General features: G+C 46.9%; 1 protein-coding gene across 4 annotated transcripts in view; it reads right to left on the bottom strand.

Annotated features, from left to right (window-relative positions):
* LOC140389631 (transcription factor Dp-2-like) overlaps nt 1–26,355 on the bottom strand; it is a 246,866-nt gene that overhangs the window by 178,614 nt on the left and 41,897 nt on the right. For 2 of the 4 annotated variants that reach the window (XM_072473918.1, XM_072473917.1), the window contains exons 2-3: nt 20,801–20,921; nt 4,297–4,363 (exon numbers count right to left, since the gene is read on the bottom strand). In XM_072473918.1, the coding sequence (XP_072330019.1) occupies nt 4,297–4,363; nt 20,801–20,812 (79 nt within the window). In that variant the 5' untranslated portion in view covers nt 20,813–20,921. Of the gene's footprint in view, nt 1–4,296; nt 4,364–20,800; nt 20,922–26,355 lie in introns of those variants that run through there. The other 2 variants (XM_072473919.1, XM_072473921.1) reach the window with 2 other exon arrangements.

Below are 26,355 nucleotides of genomic sequence, written 5' to 3'. Positions count from 1 at the left end.
TTACTAAAATCCATGTACACTACATCCACTGCTTTATCTTCATCCACGTGCTTTGGTCACCTCCTCAAAGAATTCAATAAGACTTGTGAGGTAAGACCTACCCCTCACAAATCCGTGCTGACTATCCCTAATCAAGCAGTGTCTTTCCAGATGCTCAGAAATCCTATCCTTCAGTAGCCTTTCCATTACTTTGCCTACCACCGAAGTAAGACTAACTGGCCTGTAATTCCCAGGGTTATCCCTATTCCCTTTTTTGAACAGGGGCACGACATTCGCCATTCTCCAATCCCCTGGTACCACCCCTGTTGACAGTGAGGACGAAAAGATCATTGCCAACGGCTCTGCAATTTCATCTCTTGCTTCCCATAGAATCCCTGGATATATCCCGTCAGGCCCGGGGGACTTGTCTATCCTCAAGTTTTTCAAAATGCCCAACACATCTTCCTTCCTAACAAGTATCTCCTCGAGCTTACCAGTCTGTTTCACACTGTCCTTTCCAACAATATGGCCCCTCTCATTCGTAAATACTGAAGAAAAGTACTCGTTCAAGACCTCTCCTATCTCTTCAGACTCAATACACAATCTCCCGCTACTGTCCTTGATCGGACCTACCCCAGCTCTAGTCATTCTCATATTTCTCACATATGTGTAAAAGGCCTTGGGGTTTTCCTTGATCCTACCCGTCAAAGATTTTTCTTAGCTCTCCTAATCCCTTTCTTCAGTTCCCTCCTGGCTATCTTGTAACCCTCCAGCGCCCTGTCTGAACCTTGTTTCCTCAGCCTTACATAAGTATCCTTCTTCCTCTTAACAAGACATTGAACCTCTCTTGTCAACCATGGTTCCCTCACTCGACCATCTCTTCCCTGCCTGACATGGACATACATATCAAGGACACGTAGTATCTGTTCCTTGAACAAGATCCACATTTCAATTGTGTCCTTCCCTGACAGCCTATGTTCCCAACTTATGCATTTCAGTTCTTGTCTGACAGCATCGTATTTATCCTTACCTCAATTGTAAACCTTGCCCTGTTGCCCGCACCTATCCCTCTCCATTACTAAAGTGAAAATCACAGAATTGTGGTCACTATCTCCAAAATGCCCCCCCCCCCACTAACAAATCTATCACTTGCCCTGGTTCATTACCAAGTACCAAATCCAATATGGCCTCCCCTCTGGTCAGACAATCTACATACTGTGTTAGAAAAGCTTACTGGACACACTGCACAAACACCACCCCATCCAAACTATTTGATCTAAAGAGTTTCCACTCAATATTTGGGAAGTTGAAGTCACCCATGACTACTACCTTATGACTTCTGCACCTTTCCAAAATATGTTTCCCAATCTGTTCCTCCACAGCTCTGCTGCTATTGGAGGGCCTATAGAAAACTCCCAACAAGGTGACTGCTCCTTTCCTATTTCTGACTTCAACCCATACTACCTCAGTAGGCAGATACTGCTTGAACTGCCTTTCTGCAGCTGTTATACTATCTCTAATTAACAATGTAACCCCTCCACCTCTTTTACCACCCTCCCTAATCTTATTGAAACATCTATAACCAGGAACCTCCAACAGCCATTTCTGCCCCTCTTCTATCCAAGTTTCCGTGATGGCCACCACATCGTAGTCCCAAAATACCGATCCATGCCTTAAGTTCACCCACCTTATTCCTCATGCTTCTTGCGTTGAAGTATACACACTTCAACCCATCTCCGTGCCTGCACGTACTCTCCTTTGTCAGTGTTACCTTCCCCACTGCCTCACTACACGCTTTGACGTCCTGAACATCGGCTGCCTTAGTTGCTGGACTACAAATCCGGTTCCCATTCCCCTGCCAAATTAGTTTAAACCCTCCCGAAGAGTACTAGAAAACCTCCCTCCCAGGATATTGATGCCCCTCTGGTTCGGATGCTACCCGTCCTGCTTGTACAGGTCCCACCTTCCCCAGAATGCGCTCCAATTATCCAAATACCTGAAGCCCTCCCTCCTACACCATTCCTGCAGCCACGTGTTCAACTGCACTCTCCCCCTATTCCTAGCCTCGCTATCACGTGGCACCGGCAACAAACCAGAGATGACAACTCTGTCTGTCCTGGCTTTTAACTTCCAGTCTAACTCCCTAAACTCGTTTATTACATCCACACCCCTTTTCCTACCTACGTCGTTGGTACCAATGTGCACCACGACGTCTGGCTGCTCCCCCTCCCCCTTAAGGATCCTGAAGGCACGATCCGAGACATCCCTGGCCCTGGCACCCGGGAGGCAACATACCTTCCGGGAGGCAACATACCTTCCGGGAGTCTTGTTCGCGATCACAGAATCTCCTATTTATTCCCCTAACCATTGAGTCTCCTATCACTATTGCTTTTCTATTCTCCCCCCTTCCCTTGAGCCCCAGAGCCAGACTCAGTGCGAGAGACCTGGTCGCTAGGGCCTTCCCCCGGTAGGTCATCCCCCCCCAATAGCATCCAAAACGGTATACTTGTTTTGAAGGGGGATCCCTGCACTGTCTGCCCGTTTGTTTTCTTTCCCCTGACTGTAACCCAGCTACTCTTGTCCTGTACCTTGGGTGTGGTTACCTCCCTGTAACACTTGTCTATTACCCCCTCTGCCTCCCAGATGAGCCGAAGTTCATCCAGCTCCAGTTCCCTAACACGGTCTCGGAGGAGCTGCAATGCATAAAAGTCGACCAGAAGGTAAGCTGGTAAGGATTGACCGCGAAGTGTGTATATCGTATATAAATCAAAGTTCTTTATTTCACTCGGTGTGGACTCCCAGTGTCCTTATTAAAACTCTCTCAGGGAATTAAGGGATATGGGAAAGGGCAGGGAAGTGGATTTGAAGCCTAAGATCAGGCATGATCGTGTTGAAAAGCAGAGCAGGCTCGACGGGTCGTATGGTCGACTCCTGCTTCTTGTGATCCCGGTCAAATCGCTGGAGTTAGTTGGTGATTGAATCCTTGGGGCTTTCTCTGCTCTCCTTCACAGCAACAGTCCTTTGTAGAAATGGGCCAAGTAAAAGAAATAAATTCTTCTGATCTTCGTATGTGCCGTCAGCTTGCTGCCAACTCATCTTTAAAAAGGACAATCGATAAAAAGAGCCAGATTAGCACATCCGTGGGTGACTGCTGAAATAAGATGAATTTAGGGGGGGAGGGATAAGAGTTCAGCTGAAGCTGCATTAACACTCAATTCCTGCAAGCTGCTTGCTAGGATAATTTGGCATTCAAAACAAAATTTAACCATTCATTTGTCAGTGTGAGCACAGCTCTTATCACAATGGAGAATAAATGCACAGCGCAATTGTGACGTGGTTTAAAGTGCATGGGTATACTGAGTCGCCAGGCCTGCCACCAGCCCCTGCCTGACACATGCTACAGAACCATAGGATAAGGCTCAGTGGCCCATCACAGCTGTGCCAACTCTTTGCTAGAGCAGTGCAGCACTAATCCTACTGTCCCCTGCTCTCTCCGTCTCTGGGAAAAACATCATACCAGTGTGAAGGAGGATAGTTGTCTGTGTTATAAATTGGCAGAGCACTTTTGACACAAATTTCCATAGAACAGCCAACACGCATTTTCCAGCTCCCGTGTTAGCTGCGAGATAAACAAGAGGATTTAAAGAAATTGTGACAAAATGAGAGCACCTGCAACACATGCAGTGTCTGTAATTTGTTGTACACATCACATACATTCATTCATACCCTGTAAAAAAGAAAAAGTGCAAGTGTTTAAGGGAGACCTGACTAACATATTTGGAATAGAAGTCTTACAAAATCAGGTTAAAGTCCAATAGGTTTGTTTTGAATCACTAGCTTTCGGGGCACAGCTCCTTCCTCAGGTGATTCACCTGTAGGAAGGAGCTGCGCTCCGAAAGCTTGTGATTCGAAACAAACCTGTTAGACTTTAACCTGGTATTGTAATACTTCGCATTGTGCCCACTCCAGGCCAACGGCGGCATCTCCACATCATATTTGGAATAGTTTGACAAAGTAGGGCTGCACAGACTGACGTGTGGGTGCAGAGTGCAGACATCACCAGAGTCCTTAACGAGTAAGTTAATAAAATCCAGTTTGCGATTTACTTCCAAATATAACCTCATCTCCATCGAAGGAGATATTCCTAGAACTGAACACAGAGTTAGTTCCAGATGAAAAAAACACCCCCTCATTACTTATAAATGTGACAGATGTGTCCTTCAGATTAGAATTCCAGTTGGTAATTGAGGTGATTTGCTGATTATTTCAATTTTAATTTGCATAAATTGTGCTTTTCTGCATTCAGCTTCTACTCACCCTTCACCGGAAAAAGGTTCTGGTCTGTGTATCCTTTCAAATCTCCATTTGTGCTAATTATTGCAACCTAAAGGGAATGGTGGAGGGTGGAACAGCATACCATTAGGAATGGCAAGGCTTTTTAAGAATGCTTGATATTCTAACAGGTTAACATATGTTTTCCAGGTGGTTTCCAATACATTGATACAGAAACAGAAAATGCTGGACCATCTCAGCAACTCTGATGGCAATTGTGGAGAGAGAAGGGAGCTAACGTTTATGTCATTAACATATTCTGATCTCTTAATGTGCCACACTATCAGCACCCTTCTTAGCCTTGATCACCAGCATTTACATTCCCTTTGTCTTTCTGCCCACGACATCTTTGTCAATCTTCACCTATGGCTGGCCCTCTATCCAGCCCCACCACTCCATGCGCATCGCCCCCTCCCCCCACAACAGTATAAATCTGACCCTATTTCCAGTTCTCTCTGGCTTTGAGAGTCATCCAGACTCAAAACTTCAGCTCCCTTCTCTCTCCACAGATGCTGTCAGACCTGCCGGGATCGTCCATTATTTTCTGTTTCTGTTTCAGATTCCAGCATCCACTGTAATTTGTTTTTACATACATTGACGCAGCACTTTTACCAAAGCAAAATATCGCGACGTACTTCGCACGGATGCAATTCAACGAAACTGACACTGAACCACATACGGAGATGTTAGGGCAGGTGCCTAACAGAGAGAGGTTTTAAGGGGCATCCTCACAATCATAAAGAGGTTACAGCACAGAAGGGGGTCATTCTGCTCATCACGACCATGCCACCTCACTGCCAGGGCAGCTCAGCTGGTCCCACTCACCTGCCTTTTCCCTGGAACACTGCAAATGTTTACTGTTCAAATAATCATCCAATTCCCATTTGAAAGCCATGATTAAATCTGCCTCCAGCGTACTCCTCAGGCAGCTCATCCCGGACCCCGCCCCAACCACTTGCTTGGTTAAAAAAAAACTTTTTCTCGTGTCATCGTTTTGGTTAATTTTGCCAATCACCTCAAATCAGTGTCCTTGGGTTCTCCACCCTTCTGTCGCTGGGAACCTACTCTGTCTAAACACTCCCCTCCCCCCACCACCCCCTCATGAACCCTCAACTCTGTCAAATCACCTCTCAACTTTCCCTCCTCTGAGGAGAACAGTCCCAGCTTCTCTGACCTATCCCCGTCACTGAAGTCCCTCAACCCAGGAACCATACTTGGAAATCTTTTCTGCACTTTCTCTAATGCCTTCACACCCTTCCTAAAGTGAGATGCCCAAAAGTGCATATAGCTCCCCCGTTTAGGCCAAACCAATGTTTTATAGACGACAACAATTTTCTGTACAAAACGCCTTTAAATGTAACGAAATATCGCAAAGCACTTCACAGGAGTATTATGAAACAAAGTATGACGCGAGTCACACATGCCGATATTATGTCAGGGGACCAAAAGCTTGATCGTAGAGGTAGGTTTTAAGGAGTGTCTCAAAAAGGAAAGTGAAGCAGAGAGATGGAGAGGTGCAGAGAGATGGAGAGGTGTAGAGAGGGAATTCCAGAGCTTGGGACCGAGGGCAACTAAAGGCACGGCCACTAATGATGGAGCACAAGATTGGAGCTGCACAAGAGGTGAAAGTTAAAGGAGTGCAGATATTTCGGAGGGGTGTTAAGCTGGAAGAGATTATAAGGGTAGGGAGGATCAAGACCAATGGAGGGATTTAAAAATGATTAAGAATTTTAAAATCGAGCTGGTGCCTACTGTGAAGCCAGTGTAGGCCAGTGAGCACAGGAGTGATAGAGGAACAGGATCTAGTTAGGTTTTGTTTAAAATAGATAAAGTTTGAGATTCAAGACAACAAGTAAAATAAAGGAGTAAGATTCCACAAGTTTTGAACAAACAAAAGTAAACTTTCCTATACACGTTGAGAAAGGTAAAACAATTTACAATTTCCACCTTTTACTCTAACATCCAAGTTAAGAATGGGATTTATGTGCATTAGCAGGCAAACTGTGGTCAGCCACATTGCACAATAAATGGCAAATGTAACCAAAACAGATTCCAAGTATTTCTCAACAACCCACTCAGACGTTTGGTGAGCGAACCAATCTCCCCAAAACGTAGTCTTTCTCATGAGGGTTTCTAATCTCCACATTTGAAGATCTTGCCTTGGGATTCTCTCCAAACGTTACTCTCGCTCTGACGGCTTCAGCAATGACCCACCTTGCAGGGTTTCAGTCTCACCTTCCAAGATTCCTTGCCCTTGAATTTCTGAGTACACTGGGGCTTCATTTTCCATACACAATTCCAGGTCTTTGGCTGTGCCGAGCAGAACGTCACTCCTCCCACGGGGGTACCTTTGCACCAACGGCCCACAGCACAGAATGACCAACCTTCAGCTGCCTTGTCGAATCTGCAGGGCTTCTCTCGAACCCACTTCACTCGAGGTCTGCTCCCTGCAGCTCTTAAAATGTGGAGTATATTTCTCTGTTCCTTTCTCTTGACTTAACACAACCTATTTCTGACCTCCGTATTTGTCCCTCGCCTGAGACTTCCTTTTGGGCCCTCTCCCTGGCCCCACCCAGCGCCTCACTCCCTGCGACACTGACTGCGTCATCTGCCCTGGCGTTTCGCACTGTGCTTCTTTCTTCTTTCCGCACAGACGCACACAGTCGGTACTCGGCCTGAAGGTAAAATACCCAAACTTCACATACGTAACCAGCGCATGTGCAGGAGGTCTGAGGTTTGTCAAGAATCTGAGTTCCCAACCTTCGAACTAAAGAAGGTAAGTTTGAGTGTCATCACACTCTTTGGTATCAAAAGACTCGATATACCTCTATTTATAAAGTCCAAGATCCTGTATGCTTTATTAACCACTTTCTCAAGCTGCCCTCGCACCTTCAAATGGTTTGCGCACATATACCCCAGGTCCCTCTGCTCCTACATCCCCCTCAGAATTAAACTCCTTATTTTAAATTGTTAGGCCTCGTTCGCCTTGCCAAAATGAATTATTTCACACTTCTCTGCATTAAATTTAATCCGGCACATGACTGCTCATTCAACCAGCCTGACTTCAAAGCCCATCACTGTTCTCCTCACGGTATACAATGTTTTGAAATTTTGAATGATCAAAAATTTGAAACTTGTACTCATATCAATATCATTACTATAGATCAAGAAGAGCAGGAGGCCCGAATACCAACCCCTGGGGGAACTCCACTATAAACCAACCTCCAGTCTGAAAAACAACTGTTCACCAGGTTATCATTTCTACAACCTTTTCCATTACCGAGGTTAAACTGACTGGCCTGTAGTTGCTGGATTTATGTTTTTAATCTTTTTTGAGCAAGGGTGTAACATTTCCAATTCTCTCCATGCTTCTGGTGTAGTCCTGGTACCTTATCAACTTTATGCACAGCCAGCCTTTCTGACAACTCGTGTGTGTCTTTTTTAGCCCATTCATTGCCTCCACTACCTTCTCTTTATTTATGACTTGGGCAGCATCTTCAACCTTGGTAAAGACAGATGTAAAGTACTAATTTAGTATTCCAGCCATGTCCACTTCCACCATACGTTCATTTTATTAGTTCCGGATCAACCCTACTCCTCCTATTACTATTTAAATGCCTATAGAACTCTTTTGGATTCCCTTTTATGTTAGCTACCAGTCTCTTCTCATGCTCGCTCTTTACTGCAGTTCAGGCATACAAGCTGAAATTCAAGTGGGAGAATCCAGCTAAGAAGGTCGTGCAGTGCTGGTGCGAGGAAACAGATGAGCTCCTACGTGACTGCTTAGAGACAGTGGACTGGTCCATATTTAAGAACTCAGCGACCAACTAAAATGAGTATGCCACCACGGTCACAGACTTCATCAGCAAATGTGTGTACGACTGCGTGCCAAAGAAAGCAGTACGTACGTTCCCCAACTGGAAACCATGGCTCAATCGCAACTGAAGGACAGGTCTGAGGCGTTCAAGTCAGGTGACCCTGACCTAAACAAGAAATCCAGGTACGACCTCCTCAAAGCCATCCAAGATGCCAAGAGAGAATATCAGACCAAGCTAAAGTCACAGACTAGAGTTACAGACTCTCGGCGGTTGTGGCAAGGCCTAAACAACATAACGGGCTACAAAGCGAAGCCGAGCAGTATCTCCAGCAGCAGCGCACCCCTCCCCGATGAACTCACTGCATTCTATGCTCGGTTCGAGCAGGAAACCAACGATCCGCTGTTGAGTGCCCCAGCAGCCCATACCAACCGTCACAGCTTCCAAAGTCAGATCGGCCTTCCTGAAAGTGAACCCTCGGAAGGCGACGGGTCCAGATGAAATCCCTGGTCGTGCACTCAGAGCCTGTGCGGACCAGCTGGCAGATGGGTTCGTGGATATCTTTAACCACTGCTCCAACGTCCCCACCAGCTTCAAGAAGACCACCATCATACCGATACCAAAGAAGAACCAGGCCACGTGCCTCAATGACTACCGATGGCCCTGACTTCAGTCGTAATGAAGTGCTTCGAGAGGTTGGTCAGGAAGCGCATCATCTCCATACACCCAGAACGCCTTGATCCACTGCAATTCGCATACCACCGCAACCGGTCCACAATAGATGCCATCTCCCTGGCCCTACTCTCATCCCTAGAGCATCTCGACAACAAGGACTCCTACATCGGACTCCTATTTATTGACTACAGCCCACCGTTCAACACCATAATCCCAGCCAAGCTCATATCAAAGCTCCAAAACCTAGGACTTGGCACCTCATTCTGCAACTCGATCCTAGATTTTCTGACCCACAGACCCCAATCAGTAAGAATAAACAACACCTCCTCCACAATAGTCCTCAATACCGGCGTCCTGCAAGGCTGCGTACTTAGCCCCCTACAAAGTCCCTGTACATACACGACTGCGTGGCAAAATTTGGTTCCAACTCCGTCTATAAGTTTGCTGACGATACGACCATAGTGGGCCGGATCTCGAATAACGACGAATTAGAATACATGAGGGAGATAGAGAACCTAGTAGAGTGGTGCAGCGACAACAATCTATCCCTCAATGCCAGCAAAACTAAAGAGCTGGTCATTGACTTCAGGAAGCAAAGTACTGTACACACCCCTGTCAGCATCAACCGGGCCGAGGTGGAGATGGTTAGCAGTTTGAAATTCCTAGGGGTACATATCTCCAAAATTCTGTCCTGGTCCACCCACGTCGACACTACCACCAAGAAAGCACAACAGGAAACTAAGGAAATTCGACATGTCCACACTGACTCTTACCAACTTTTACAAATGCACCATAGGAAGCATCCTATCGGGCTGCATCACAGCCTGGTATGGCAACTGCTCGGTCCAAGACCGCAAGAAACTTCAGAGAGTCGTGAACACAGCCCAGTCCATCACACAAACCTGCCTCCCAAATATTGACACTATCCACACCTCCCGCTGCCTGGGGAAAGCGGGCAGCATAATAAAATACCCCTCCCACCCTGCTTACTCACTCTTCCAACTTCTTCCATCGGGCAGGAGATACAAAAGTCTGAGAACACGCACAAACAAACTCAAAAACAGCTTGTTCCCCGAAGTTACCAGACTCCTAAACGACCTTTTATGGACTGACCTGATTAACACTACACCCCTGTATGCTTCACCCGATGCCAGTGTTTATGTAGTTGCATTGTGTACCTTGTGTTGCCTTATTATGTATTTTATTTTGTTTCCTTTCCTTTTCATGTACGTATAATGATCTGTTGAGCTGCTCGCAGAAAAATACTTTTCACTGTACCTCGGTACATGTGACAATAAATAAATCCAACCCAATCCAATCCAATCTCTTATTTTTCACTTTCCCTCTGAACTTTCTATATTTATGATGTGGAGATGCCGGCGTTGGACTGGGGTGAGCACAGTACGAAGTCTTACAACACCAGGTTAAAGTCCAACAGGTTTGTTTCGATGTCACTAGCTTTCGGAGCGCTGCTCCTTCCTCAGGTGAATGAAGAGGTATGTTCCAGAAACACATATATAGACAAATTCAAAGATGCCAAACAATGCTTGGAATGCGACCATTAGCAGGTGATTAAATCTTTACAGATCCAGAGATGGGGTAACCCCAGGTTAAAGAGGTGTGAATTGTGTCAAGCCAGGACAGTTGGTAGGATTTCGCATTCTCACCCCACTGAAATGGCCCTCCGCCAATTAATCATTTTCAGTCTCGATTGCTCCATGTTCTTTTCCATAGCTAACTTAAACCCTATGATCATATAGTAAATGAGCTCGAAATGTCCCCTACTGACACTTAATCCACTTGTCCCTCCTCATTCCCCAGAATCAGATGCAGCAATTTGTCCTTCTTCTTTGTCCAGACTAGAAAAGAGGAGAGAGGTAGAGGGGAGATTGTTTTTTTTGTGTGGGGGGGATTTCGGAGCTCGGCAGCTGAAGACTCAGTCATTAAGGGTGAGGCAATAAAAATTAGGGGTGTGCAATAGGTCAGAATTGGGAGCCTGCTGAGATATCAGAGGATTGTGGGGCTGGGGGAGGTGTCAGAAATAGGGAGGGCCAGGCCGTCAAAGAATTTGAAAACAGGGATGAAAGTTTTAAAATCAAGGATTTACTGGATCAGAAGTCAATGTAGGCCAGCAAGCACAATTGTGGATGGAAATGGAACTTGGGAAAAGGCCGGAGAGATTTGGAAGGGCTCCAGATTTGGCGGGTGCAGCATCAAAACAATGTCCACCCGCATGTAATACAATATGTTGGGAGAGTCACGTTGCCCAAATGGTCAGCTCTGAATACAGTGGGTGGGATTTTCCAGCCCTTCACGTCGGCGGAATCTCCCGGTTCCGCCGAATGCAAGCCACCCCGGCGAGTCTCCTGGTAGCGGGAAGATCGAGTCACACAAAGCGGTGTAGACATCAGTGGGACCGTAAAATCCCATCGGCGGACAACGGCAAGCCGCTTCCACCACCGGGAAACCCCCCTCGAGGGGGTGTGCAGTTTTCCTAGCTCGTGCTGCAGTATTATACATGTTTGAGGTTTTCTTTCCTGTGGGAGTGGGGAGCCGCGTTCTTTTTTACAATTAATTTACGGGATGTGGGCGTCGCTGATTGGGCCAGCATTCATTGCCCATCCCTAGTAGCCTTTCAGAAGGTGGTGGCAAGTTGCCTTCTTGAACCGCTGCAGTCCCAGAGGTGTAGGTACACCCACAGTGCTGTTAGGGAGGGCGTTCCAGAATTTTGACCCAGTAACAGCGATAAATTTCCAAGTCAGGGTGGTGAGTGACATGGATGGATACCTCCAGGTGGTGAGGTTCCCAGGTGTCTGCTGCTCCTGTCCTTCTAGATGGTAGTGGTCATGGGTTTGGAAGTTGCTGTCTAAGGAACCGGTGAGTTGCTGCAGTGCATCTTGTAGATGGCACACACGGCTGCCACTGTTCGTTGGTGGTGGAGGGTTTGAATGTTTGTACAGGGTTTTTTTTAAAAAGGAAATTGCAGTTCACAGTCCAAGAGTTTAAAACACAGCATATCAAATCATTTTTCCAAATTTATTTAGCGTCAACTTACAAGCTTTGCATCCACATCCATGATGTCATAATATAATATAAATAACATACATTTTATTCTGCAAACCAAAGGTTTGACCTAACTACAAACCTCCAAACTTGATCAATGTTGTGAGTTAAACCTATTCCAACTTTGGAAGATCAGCAAGGCGTATTTTCTTTTGCAAGTATAGATCTTTCCATTACAGCAACCACTGAAAGAAATTAGTATCGTGCAAATTACCAGAAAGTTATTTAACCCCATTGTGTGCAACCATTAATAGACCTACCCTTGAAACCTCAGAAATTACCACACTATAGATACTCTGCAAAAAGATATATAGTTGTCGAACCTTTGACGGCAGAAACTGATATTTTCTAAATAATGCCAAAATATTATGTTTTTTAAATTGAAAGGAAGCGGAATATGTACTGGCAGACAGGTGCGAGTAACTGAAAATGGGTCTGGACGCAGCTGGAAGCAGCTCAGTGTCAAAAACACACGGGTGTTTGGGGTGTAAAGTTTATAGCTCCTCAAGCCCATCATATCATGAAGAAAGATGCAAGTTTACAGCAACAGATCCCCCCCATAGTTAAATAGCCTGTCAGCAGGACTGTGCAGAGGTCAATCTTTTCTCTGGAGGCAAAGAGTGTGCTTTTTAAAATTCCAACACAAAAATAAAACGGTCTGGCAGTTCAGACTTAAGTCGCTAGCGAGTAAAGTTGACAGAATTCTACCCTTCTTTCAGCGGGAGTTGCTGCTTGGATGCAACTGAACAGATAGAAAGCTGCAAGGGAGAACATCATATAGGAGTAGATGAATACGGGAAGAAATATGCCTCAGTAATATGTCTTAATTTGCGGCAGGGTGATAACTTAGCCATGGCTCTTTGCAGAAAGATGCCATCAAGCCTTACGCCTTGGTTCCTTATAGTCAACTGAATCACAAGTGTTGGAACAACTTAAGCTGTGGTTAACCTTAAGCACCATTTCCACTGAAGTGATGCTTACACCAAAAACATTTAACCGCTTCACTGGCACAAGCCAGCTTGAGCAAAATGCACTCAGGACAATTGCTTCAGTTTGCACGATTATTTTAACAGCGAGCATCTAGCAGCCGTTCAAGAAGGCAGCTCACCATCACCTTCTCAGGGCAATTAGGGACGTGCAACAAATGCTGGACTATCCAGCGACGCCTACATCCCATGAATGAATAGAAAAGGTTCAAGGAACTAAGCAGCTATAATTCCTAAAATATGCAACGCTGTGTAAATTAGATGAGCTTCAAGTCATCTACTGAGGTGTATGCAATAAATTTATGGATGGATTAAATTAAATGGCTACATTCAACCTAAAAATAAAGGCATGGTAGCTCATTATAAAAGATTTATTAAAGATTATTGGAGAAAATTTGGAAAAGCTAAAATAAGTGAAGGATAATGATCCCTTCACTTATTTAGCTTTTCCCAATTTTCTACATTCTTTTCTTCAAAGGCAATGATACCTGCTGCACTTCCATAGGTGTGCTCCTTGCTCAGGCCATTCTTCATGTGTGGGCCTAAACATAAAGCACCATTAGTCCACTCCACAGATGAGGAAATCAGTTGAACCCAATCCTAAAACCGTACAATATTTCGATACACATGCTTTGCAAAATGCAATTAGACACAGGAACCATGGTCTTTTTTAAAAAATTAATTTACAGGATGTGGGCGTCGCTGGTTTGCATTTATTGCCCATCTCTAGTTGCTCTTCAGAAGGTAGTGGTGAGTTGCCTTCTTGAACCGCTGCAGTCTCGGAGGTGTAGGTACACCTAAAATGCTGTTAGGGAGGGAGTTCCATGGTTTTGACCCAGTGACAGTAAAAGAACAGCGATATATTCCCAAGTTGGGGGTCGGGGTAGTTAGTGATTGGAGGAGAACCCCCAGGTAGTGGGGTTCCCAGGTATCTGCTGCTCTTGTCCTTCTAGATGGTAGTGTTTGTGGGTTTTGAAGATGCTTGGTGAGTTCCTACAGTGCATGTTGTAAATGGTTTACACGGCTGCCACTGTTCTTCGGTGGTGGAGGTTTGAATGTTTGTGGAATGTTAATGAAAGTTAATCAAGTGACTGTTTTGTCCTGGATGGTGTCGAGCTTCTGGAGTGTTTTTGGAGCTGCACTCAGCCAGGCAGGTGGAGAGTATTCCATTACACTCCAGACTTATGCCTTGTAGATGGTGGACAGGCTTTTTTTTGGGGGGGGGGGGGAGGGGGGGGGCTAGCCTTTGACCTGCTCTGGTATCCACAGTATTAATATGGCTAGTCCAGTTCAGTTTCTGATCAATGGCAATTCCCCAGGATGATGATTGTGTGGGATTCAGCGATGCCATTTAATGTCATGGGACAATGGTTAGCTCTTGTAGGCAATGGTCATCGCCTGGCACCTGTGTAGCGCAAATGTTACTTGTCACTGGTCAGCCCAAACCTGGATATTGTCCCGGTCTTGCTGCATTTTGACATGGACTGCTTCATTATCTAAGGTGTGGTGAATGGAGCTGAACATTGTGCAGTCATCTGCGAAGATCCCCACTTCTGACCTTATGGTGGAAGGGAGGTCATTGACGAAGGGAATCATAGACCGATCCAGAGGGCAACAAAATGTACATAAGAGTTAGCTAAATGAGACAAAAGAAACCTCTTTGTGAAATAAAGTAAATTAGCAGGGGCAAAAAAAAGAACTGTTTATAAATATGAGAAATGCCAATAAAAAGATATTCAAAACAAAAGAATTTAATGGAGCCTGCCAGAGCAGACATGATGGCGGGGGAGGGGGGAGGGCTGCACCAGCCTCTGATTGGTCAGCGGCTCCTGGGGGCAGGATTTCCCCTGGGCTCTTGATCATGTGGGAGGCTCAACACTGGGGTCGGAAGCAAGGGTGGGGTTGTTTGGCTTTCAGTGGCCTGCCCATTCCCGATGTCGGCCCCCTTGATCGGTTTCCCACACCCCCACTCCCCACTCCAGCCAATGGAATATTCAGAATATCCAAAGAGCAGGACAAGTTCTCTCTGCGTCCGAGCCAAAAGTTAATCATTAAAGCAACATAATTGAAACAGATCATTTGTCCATTAACTCACAACTGTTAGTGTGGCCTCGCCGTGGATAAATAATCTGCCACATTCCTCAACATTGCATTTCGTTACTGCCTACAATTCAAAAGTACTGCATTGACTGCTTTGGAATATCCTGAGTTCATGAATCAAAGTTGTAAAATGAATTTAAAGAACTTTCCATAATAAGGAACTACAAGAAGAATTTTTTCAGAATAGCGTGTCCCAATGGCGGGATTGGAAGTGAGCTCCACATTTCCTCACGCACGCAAATGCATTGCAAATCGTAAGTTCGTGATTCAGGCAAGTGCCCTACTGTCAATTACACGGAAGGGTTGGCAGGACTTGTCTGTTCCTGCCATCAGGTGACTCAATTTCAGGGCGGGTGAGGCTATAAAACGCCCCCATTACAAGTATCCAGTCTGCTGGCAGGTGTCAAGTTTGACTAGTGATCCTCCACGTGCAGGGCCATTCAGAATTTTCTTTTCAGACTCACCGCCTCCACCCCACTTTGACACCCTTCCATCAATTATCCCCCATCACTTCCCCCTTTTCTCTCATTTTGGGCCCCCATCTCTGCCCCCCCATTCACCAATGTGTGCACAGAGGCAAAGAGTGGCCCCACGGCTCAAAGGAACCCCCCTGGAGGTCACCTCCAGGCTACGAATGGGGAAGGCGCTCTTTCCTGGGATGGCAATGAGAGACCCTCCCATTTGACCAAGGCAGCCTGGGCAGAGATTGCAGGGGAGCCCAGCTGTTGTGGGTCCAGCCACAAACCTGGCTGCAATGTCGCAAAATGATGACCAACTAGCTCTGATCAACCAGACTACGTGGCAATGTGGCATTGCATCAAATGGCCTCTCGTTAGGATATCAAGCAAATGGGGAGAGATGCCAGGAGGGGAAATGCACGGTCATCATCAGTAACACATGGTAAAAGAGACCAGACCATGTGACACTCATGCATGGTAATGCGATTGGGTACCAGTTGGGGTGTGAGGCCAGTAGACGACATGGGAATGCATGAGGAGTAAGGGCATCTCTTGATGTGTCAGTAAGTCTTCATGCTGTCCAGCAGGATAAGGAGGCCTTCCATGCCGGGGAATGGCCAAGACCAGAGGGGAGGGTGCGGCCGATCTCAGAGAGTTAGCGCCTTATGAAGAGGAAGCCATGGAGATTGTGTGCGAGCAGGGAGGCCAGTCCATTGTAGACAGTGGTGCTGGCCTAGCTGGCCAGCAGAGTGAAAATGATTCCAAGCTGCTGATGAATCATCTGCACATTAAAAGCACGTATGAAATATGGTTTCTTGTAAACCTAGCTTCTCCTTACTGTCTTTCTTGTTGTTCTCCACTGGAGGTCGTAGTCATAGCCAAAGCTCATAGTAAAACCAATGACCCCTCTGATGAGCACCAAGAATATTCAAAGTTTGTGTATCGAAACGGGGACACATGCTGGTGATCACTTCACAGACATGTCCCAACAGCTGAGGGAGGCTGCAACATCCGAGGTACTGGAAAGTGGGAGGACTGTTGAGGGGTCAGATCCTTGTTGAGCACCTGGCTGATAATGGACCTCTGGTCTCGGTCACAATAAGCCTGCTAGAGATGCAGAGGCAGGTCAAAGTACCAGAGTCTATGTGGAACCTTGCGCAGATGGTGGAGGGGTCCATTCAAGATTTGAACTCTGATGTGGCTCTGGTTTGTGTGCACAAGTCTATCATATCACCTATAGACACAAGAGGCATCACCCGCAAGCGGGTGCTCCACATCCTCTCTGCCGATGAGTCTAGTAGGTGATGCTGAGGAGACTGCCCCCTGTATCCACCCCTGTATTCAGGCAGGAGAACCCCTGCCCCAGTAGTCCATGCCCTCAAGGCATCAGACCACCAGAGGATGCCCACCAAGGGTAATTGCACCATTGAGGGCAGTGGGCACCGCTTTCATCAGCCTGCCTCCACATCAGTGGATGATGGGAGTCACACCAAGGTGTAAATGAAGAGTTAAGGCATTATGAGGGTACAATGGTGGGAACGGTGTTCATGCACTGTTAACTCATACATATGTATACAAAGTTCACATTATGGTTTGTTCACCTGATGTGCATTTTAGGGATGTCTTCATTCAGGGGGCATATTGCACTGTCATGCTTCATGATTGGCAGCTATTGCTAAATGAAGGGAGATTTAACTTGCGTAGGAAACAAATGTGGTGGAGTGCTAGAGGCCAGTCTTTATTGGATTGTAATGTGTGTGGCCTGATCCGTATTCTCAAGACAATGCAACATGGTCGAACATGTGACATCTACTGACCTTCCCATAAGTGACATCCGAGCATGAGAAGAGATGTGCTGCTTGTGCAAAAGGAGCGGAAAGATGGCTCACAATAGCTTCAGTAACGTCTATGCCAGTGCAAAGCTTTTTTCCTCGGGGGCAGTCACGTTTTCCATGCTGTGAGATAAAGGTTCACTTTTCTTGGCCTCCATGGGCTAGAGGGCAAGGGTGGTGAGGTGGGTTTGTTTGTAGGCTGGCAAAGGTTGGTGCACATTCAGAACAGGCAAAGGTTTGCAGGCAAAGTGCTGATGGTCACGTAGGTGCCTCATTCCTCAGCAAAATGACTAAAGATGAGATTATCTCCGAAAGCCCAGGCACAATATTCTCAGGACCTGGCATCTTGGAGAGGTGCCGTGATATGTTTTTTATAATTCATTTTAACAGGATGTGGGCATCGCTGGCTAGGCCACCATTAATTGCCCATCCCTAATCCATAAAATCCCTACAGTGCAGAAGGAGGCCATTCGGCTCATCGAGTCCTTCTGACCTTCCAAAAGAGCACTCTACCCAGTTTGTGCTACTCACCTCCCTTGTGCCACTGAATTAGACAAAGACAAGGCTTCACCCCTGATCCAAAGATTAAACAACCTGGGCTGGTGCATGGCACCTTTTAAGTTGTCAGGAAACAAGAGGCATGAGAGACCTGTGCGCCGCTGACTTAATCTTAATTGTAGTGCCCAATATGATGAGGTTGCCATTCAATGAGTATTCATGGTATGCAAATGCTTGGTAAATAGGTTCCCACTACTGGGCAGCTGAGATACCCATTCCACCATTGACACGCCACCAACTGAATTCCCCACAATCAACCTGATGTTGGGAAACTGAGATTTTGACTCCTGCCTAATTAGGACCCCTGACTCGCCTCGTTTCCTGCTCTTACAGGCCCCAATAAATAATAATAATCTTTATTGTCACAAGTAGACTTACATTAACACTGCAATGAAGTTACTGTGAAAAGCCCCTGGTCACCACATTCCGGCTTCTGTTCGGGTACACAGAGGGAGAATTCAGAATGTCCAAATTACCTACCAGCACGTCTTTCAGGACTTGTGGGAGGAAACCGGAGCACCCGGAGGAAACCCACACAGACACAAGGACGGCGTGCAGATTCCACATAGACAGTGACCTAAGCCAGGAATCGAACCTGGGACCCTGGTGCTGTGAAGCAACTGTGCTAACCACTGTGCTACCATGCCACCCATAAATAAATAATGTAACGTGTATATTATTTGGTGGACTCGAAATAGGCATAACGATTTCAACTGGATTCATGCCAGTAGGTGAAGATAAAACTAAGACACAGCTGCTTTCTTTGCTGGAGGGAGTTAGTTGACTTCGGTCACAGCCAACACTACTTCAATCACCCAGTGTCCCAGCTATCCTCAGTTACAGGTCTACAGATACCCATCACCTGCTTAACAATGTCATTGCCAATAAACCTGGATGGTGTAATTGCCACCATTTCTTAACAATGTCATTAATAAGACATTGACAAAAGAGAGCAAACTATTCGATCAAAGCAGCATACTTAAATCTTGACTTTAATGTATAAAAATGTCCCGCGGTGTTTCAGAGGAATATTATCAAACTGAATGTGATCAGGAAACATCGGAAATATTAGGAAAGGTGACCAAAAGCTTAGTTAAAGAGGTAGGTTTAAAGGAGGGTGGCGAGAGGTAGAGCAAGATTTACAGAGAGAATTCCAGAGATTAGGGCCCAGGCAGCTGAAGGCACAGCTACCAATGGAGATCATAGAATCACCCTATCTCTCGATCTCTTCCACTCATAATTTTGTGCACCTCAATTAAGTCACCCCTGAGCCTTCTATGTTCCAAGGAAAATAACCCCAACCTATCCAATCTCTCCTCGTAACCACACTTTTCTAGCGCTGGCAACATTCTTGTAAGCTTCCTCTGCACTCTCTCCAGAACAATAATGGTCTTCCTGTAACGTGGTGACCAGAACTGCACACAATATTCCAGTTGTGGCCTGACCAGTGTTTTATAAATTCCAACAAGTTGGAAGAAGATGTACACGAAGCAGAATTAGAGGAGCATAGAGATCTTGGAAAGTTAGAATCACGGGATGGTTATAGTCCAGAATGTGGTCATTCGACCCTTCAAGCCCGTGCCAGCCCTTCTGCAAGAGCAATTTAGCCAATACCACTTCCCCATCCTTTCCTCGTCACCCAACAAAGTTGTTTCCTTCAGGCTCTTATCCAATTCCCTTTGGTACCAGTGGAAGGAAATTACAGAGATAGGTAGGCTTTTACTTGATCAATAGTATATGAAAGTAACATTTAGAGAATAGGGAATATTTGTACCTAAAGTCATGCAGGCAGACATATTTTTGTTGGAGAGATGCAGGTTTTGAATTTCCTTGAATGAAAGCAAGTTATTTTTTTTAAAAAATTATTTGGGATGTTGACATTGATAGTCATTTACTGCCCATTCCTATTTGCTCTTGAGAAGTTGGTGATCATTGTTCTTGAAACACCAATGTACATGCGGTGGTAATCCGACAATGCTGTTTGGTAGGCAGTTCCAGGATTTTGACCTGGTGAGGTGACCTTGAAGAAATGGTGAGATTGGTCCAGCTCAGGATGCTGTGCAATTTGGGGCGGAGCTTGGAGTTGATGCTGCTTCCCCTTAGTGCAGGGAAACAAGGTCAGAGGTCAAGTCAGCCCAAGAAGTCCCTGCCAAATAGTTGCCATTAGCAGAAGCGCGGGAACCTTGCTTTTCCCCCCAATGGTGTAAAGTGAAAGAAATAAGGAATAAACTAAAATATAAAGGGATTATAGACAGAAAATTGCCTGCATTGTGAAACAAGAAAGAAAAATATATTTGTCTATTGGTTATGTGGAAAAGTCAAGCAAATTCACACAATGAATTCCCAGTCTTAGGTAAACCAATCATTTTTAGACAAGTCTCTCCCCCTCTGATAAAGACATTAAAACCCAGGCAAAGCATCATAATAGAGTTTCTGTCATGGCCAAGGGAAGTTTTTTTAAAATATAAATTTAGAGTACCCAATTATTTTTTTTCCAATTAAGGGGCAATTTAGCGTGGCCAATCCACCTAAACTGCACATCTTTGGGTTGTGGGGGTGAAACCCACGCAGACATGGGGAGAATGTGCAAACTCCACACGGACAGTGACCCAGGGCCGGGATTCGAACCCAGGTCCTTAGTGCCGCAGTCCCAGTGCTAACCACTGCGCCACATGCCGCCCTCTCCAAGGGAAGTTTTACGAGTTTAAGTTAATAATGCAGTTGAACTGTAGCCCGAGCTAAATGTAAACGTTGAAAACTCAATTCAGGTTGTTACATTTTAACAGGTAATTGTTGAGCAAAATTCTAAGAAACAAGGAGCTCATATGATACGCATTATCCTAAGACCCGATAAAAACTGATCTTACAATCCTGTCGATGCATGCTTTCTGCCGCGTAAAACAAATGATCCAAGAAGGTGATTAAGAACATTAGTTCCTCAGCCTTACCCATATCTGTAACTAAACAAGAGTCCAGTTTGCTACAGATACACTGTCACTTACGTGTTTTGCCATTGTACCTGCACCAAGTCAAGTACGCCAAGTCCAAAGTTCGCCAAGGCCCTCAGACGCTAACAAAAGTGATAGTTCCAGCAATCAGCTTCTTTTACAGCACCAGGATGTCCTGTTGGAAATAAGGTTTTGCTTTAACAATCAATCTAGTAATGCTATAACATAGCCGTCAAGATAGGAATACAGGGCTGGATTTACACAGAGCCTCACTGCCTTCAAAATGGCAGGTGGGACCCGATTCCAAAATTCTTGACCCCATTCCCGAGGTTTCTCTTTACACAAGGGCCTCTTAAGGGTGCGGGCTTGATCAGGTGGTGAGCCCGCACATCGCATTCACGACCTGGCCGGCTCCTTTGTGGGGACAGGCATGCCCTAGACCTCTGGAAATTTTCATGGAGTTGGGGGGGAGCCAGCTTTTGTTTTGGAAGAGTTGTGGTTCAAGGCACCTCAGAGGTCACCCACTGGGAACCTTTTGAAAGGCGAGATCAAAGATGCTGCCCATGCCCGGCTCCATGTCAACAGATGTTCACCCATCCATGGCCCGCACACCAAGGGATGCTCCCCAATGCCCCATGGTCCCCCAAGTCAAGCTAAAGCACTTCAATGCCCATTCACACAGTTTACACTGTATAGAACCAATGAACCCGATTATGATAGTAGGATGAGTAAATAAAACTTTCAAAAGTCATTCATTTGATAACCTCCCGCTTCCTTTAAAAAAAACTCCTTTTTACTAAAGGCCATCAGAAATGTCAATTATCCAGGCGTTTTGAAGTATCAATAGGAGAAATTGCAAGCATTTGAAACCTCTTCATCTTGTGGAAATAAACATTGGTAAACTGAGAGCATAGATCAGAGAGACGTTTCTGTTAATCAGGCAATCTTTTCCTTGTGGCTCACTTGTTTCAAAAGAAATAAAGAATGTTTTCACTACCCTTTCCTCAAACATTGGAACAGTTTGTATAAATTTAAACATTTCCCCACTAGGTTCATGTCTAAAACGTCCTTCCTCAGCCTGCTCTATCGTCTGCTTTAACTTCCAGCATTTAAACCTGAAATCCTCGCTCTCCTTTTCTTCCCTCGTTAACCGTTCCATTTCCATGACAAGTTTCATAATTTCAATTTCATTTTCTCTCTCCTCTCTTTCCCTTTCTTTTTTTGCATTTCCTGCATATCTAGTTCAAGTTTTTTCATTTCTATTTCCTGCATTTCTAATTGTTTCATCGTCATTGAATTCTGGCACATTTAAATGCCTCACTTTTCCAAAATCGTGGTGTGTCCACCCCCCCCCAGACGAAGCTCCCAATTTTAAATGTTTCACTATGCTTTCAATGAGGTCAGCTTTCCTTACCACTACAGGTAATCCTAACTCCAATTCATCTGCTGATTCAGTTAGCAGACTCTTGGGTTACTTTCTGTAAACCAGTCAGAGTTAAATCTTCCAGCTTTAGGAAAGTTTTCGCAATTTCCAAAGCCATTTTGGATTCTAACCGCCACAATATCCCTCACAGTAACTCCAATTCCTGTTGTCCAGTACCTCAGCACCTCTTTTAAAAGCATTCATTGATCCCACCATTTACCTATAAATCGCAGAACAAGCTTTACTCTTCAGCATCCAGCAACTTGCTATCCATGTTTCAAAATATCCCAAGTGCCAAGGTGCCACGCTGGCACTTGCCTCATGATGAGGATCGGGCCCGCGAGTGCCCTGTGTGGGTGAGGGTGCAGGGGACCTAACGACTCCCTTCTGTGGTAATACCAGGTATTGCAGTACCTGAGAGGTGGATGACCATTGGCTAGACCTAGGAGTCTACCATTGGCTAACGTACATAGCTCCGCCCTGAGAGGCGGGGTATACGAACCAATGCCATCCCAGCAGCCTTCACTTTCTGTATCAAAGCTGCTGGGTACAGTTCTAGCTGATTAAAGCCTATTAGTTATGACTCACCTTGTCTCGAGAGTAATTGATTGTGCATCACCTTCTAAGTGAGTTGGGGCTTTGGGAGGGGTTTCAGGGATCGTGTCCGGGGGGGGGGTCGAGAGATTGGGACAGCATTTAAGAATGGCGCCCCCATTTCCTTCTGCACTGAGGAGCTCCTGTGAGCGGCTTCCTCAGTGCAGAAAATGGCACTAGCTGGGGCCTTGTCAGAGGCGTTCTCTGTTGAGGCCCTGTATCTACCCGAATGGACGTTTATTAACAGGGCTGGACAGACTAGGTGCAGGGAGGAGGCTGGGGATTCTAGAACCAGGGGACACAGTCTCAGGATGTGGGGTGGACCATTTGGGGCTGAGAGTTTCTTCACCCAAAGGGCAGTGAAGCTGTGGAATTCTCCCCCACAGAAGGATGTGGCGGCCAAGTCACTGAACAAGGAAGAGGTAGATAACCTTTCAGATTTTAATGGCATCAAGGGATATGGGGAGAAAGCCGGACAACTGACAACGAGGATCAGTCATGATCATAATGCAGAGCAGAGCAGGATCGAAAGGCCGAATGGCCTACTCCTGCTCCTAGTTTCTACGTTTTAAACAGCCCACCTCAGCACCCAGCATCCTGACTTACGGGCACTTTCTCCTCAGGCAGGCGGGTCAAGTCAGGAAATCTCCTGACCCCTGCTACCAAACGTGAGGATGAAAATCCAGTTCAATAGAATCAATCTGATTCACGTTTACATGGCAATTAACAGACCTTTCCAAGAACTTTTATTAAACATATAAGCTGTCACTAGAAATAAAGTCTGTACATTGGGAATGAATCATTAGTGCAGATGTTACAACAGTTCCGAGCACAAAGTTATCCTGATGGCTTTGTGGGGAATAGTGGGTGAGATGCATTAAGGTGTGGGGAAGGCTGAATATCAGCTCAATAATAGTGCAGGGTGTGTGGTAACTTTGGCTGTTGCAGGGTTATACTGTGCTCAGTAGATTATGCATCAGGATCAGGACACTTTCATATCTTTGCCAAGTTTTCCCATCCAGTCAAGCATCCAGTTGTTGCTCTCCAGCATTGCAGCCTTAGGCCGGGATTCTCCGATGTCAGTCCGCCCCGCTACCGCTGCCAGCGGGGAAGGAGAATCTGGCACCCAGTCAATTCTCCCATGCACAGCAGCGGGACCGGAGAAACCCGCTGCCATTAACAGACAGAGAATCCCGCTGCTGGGAACGGATGGAGAATCCCGCTGCCATGAACGGACGGAGAATCCCGCTGCCATGAACGGACGGAGAATCCCGCTGCCGTGAACGGGCAGAGAATCCCGCTGCCAGGAACGGACAGAGAATCCCGCTGCCGTGAACGGGCGGAGAATCCCGATGCCGTGAACGGACGGAGAATCACGCTGCCGTGAACGGACGGAGAATCCCGCTGCCGTGAACGGACGGAGAATCCCGCTGCCGTGAACGGACGGAGAATCCCGCTGCCGTGAATGGGCAGAGAATCCCGCTGCCAGGAACGGGCAGAGAATCCCGCTGCCGTGAACGGGCAGAGAATCCCGCTGCCGTGAACGGGCGGAGAATCCCGCTGCCGTGAACGGGCGGAGAATCCCGCTGCCGTGAACGGGCGGAGAATCCCGCTGCCGTGAACGGGCAGAGAATCCCGCTGCCAGGAACGGACAGAGAATCCCGCTGCCGTGAACGGGCAGAGAATCCCGCTGCCGTGAACGGACGGAGAATCCCGCTGCCGTGAACGGGCGGAGAATCCCGCTGCCGTGAACGGGCAGAGAATCCCGCTGCCGGGAACGGGCAGAGAATCCCGCTGCCGGGAACGGGCGGAGAATTCCGCTGCCGGGAACGGACGGAGAATCCCGCTGCCGTGAACGGGCGGAGAATCCCGCTGCCGTGAACGGGCGGAGAATCCCGCTGCCGTGAATGGGCAGAGAATCCCGCTGCCAGGAACGGGCAGAGAATCCCGCTGCCGTGAACGGGCAGAGAATCCCGCTGCCGTGAACGGGCAGAGAATCCCGCTGCCAGGAACGGACAGAGAAACCCGCTGCCGTGAACAGACGGAGAATCCCTCTGCCGTGAATGGGCAGAGAATCCCACTACCACGAACAGACGGAGAGTCCCGCTGCCGGGAACGGGCAGAGAATCCCGCTGCCACGAACAGTCGAAGAATCCCGCTGCCGGGAACGGGCAGAGAATCCCGCTGCCACGAACAGTCGAAGAATCCCGCTGCCGGGAACGGGCAGAGAATCCCACTGCCACGAACAGTCGGAGAATCCCGCTGCCGTGAACGGGCAGAGAATCCCACTGCCGTGAACGACCAGAGAATCCCGCTGCCACGAACAGTCGGCGAATCCCGCTGCCGTGAACGGGCGGAGAATCCCGCTGCCGGGAACGGGCAGAGAATCCCGCTGCCAGGAACGGACGGAGAATCCCGCTGCCAGGAACAGACAGAGAATCCCGCTGCCGTGAACGGGCAGAGAATCTCGCTGCCGTGAACGGGCAGAGAATCCCGCTGCCTGGAACGGACGGAGAATCCCGCTGCCAGGAACGGACGGAGAATCCCGCTGCCGTGAACGGGCAGAGAATCCCGCTGCCAGGAACGGACAGGGAATCCCGCTGCCGTGAACGGGCAGAGAATCCCGCTGCCGTGAACGGGCAGACAATCCCGCTGCCAGGAACGGACGGAGAATCCCGCTGCCAGGAACGGACGGAGAATCCCGCTGCCGTGAACGGACGGAGAATCCCGCTGCCAGGAACGGACGGAGAATCCCGCTGCCAGGAACGGACGGAGAATCCCGCTGCCAGGAACGGACGGAGAATCCTGTCTTTAGATGACCCTGATCACAGATATTTAATATTCAAAAACAAAATATTTAGCTATGTATACTAGCTCAAAGAATGCCTTTGCAATTGATGAACTCAATCATGTGGACCCGATCTTTCCCGGAACCTCTTATTAAAAGTATACATTTCGCAAGTGAAACTATGACAGCCAAGAATTTGAAAGACAGCAATGGCAGAAAACTGTTGCTCTATCTCTCAACTTTAGATCCCTATTTCTGTGGAAACAGCTAATTTTATAATCCTTCTGAACTCATGCACCATTTCACCTCTTAAGCAGAGGTGATAGCCTTGTCTGTTAAACCCTGCTCATCTAACATCACAGCCAAAGGAGCATCATGTTCTCACCAGAGAGTTGCTCTAATCTCATGATGTCGCACAAGGAATACCTTCAGCAGCGGTTGGACAGACTCTTCCACAGTAGTAAAGAGTTTTGTTTGCCCATCAGCACTGGGAAGACAAATGTCATGCTCCCAGGATATGCCATACTGCCACCTACCAGCATTGGCAATGTGATGCCGGAGTTTGCTGATAGTTTTGCAATACGAGGCTCCACAATCACCAGCAATCTATCGCTTGATGCTGAAATCAACACACACATTGAGAAAGCTGCAGTTGTTATGTCCAAGCTGAGTAAGAGTGTGTGGAACAATACATCCCGACTGAGAACACCAAACTGACCGTCTACCAAACCCGTGTCTTCACTACACTCCACTCCAGTGGTGAGACCTGGACGTTACATGCGAGGCAAGAGAAGGGGCTAAGCA

Source organism: Scyliorhinus torazame, chromosome 14 (assembly GCF_047496885.1).
Source record: "Scyliorhinus torazame isolate Kashiwa2021f chromosome 14, sScyTor2.1, whole genome shotgun sequence".
Lineage (NCBI taxonomy): Eukaryota > Metazoa > Chordata > Chondrichthyes > Carcharhiniformes > Scyliorhinidae > Scyliorhinus > Scyliorhinus torazame.
Note: the sequence above shows the minus strand (reverse complement) of the source record. Positions and strands in the feature narration are given on the sequence as shown.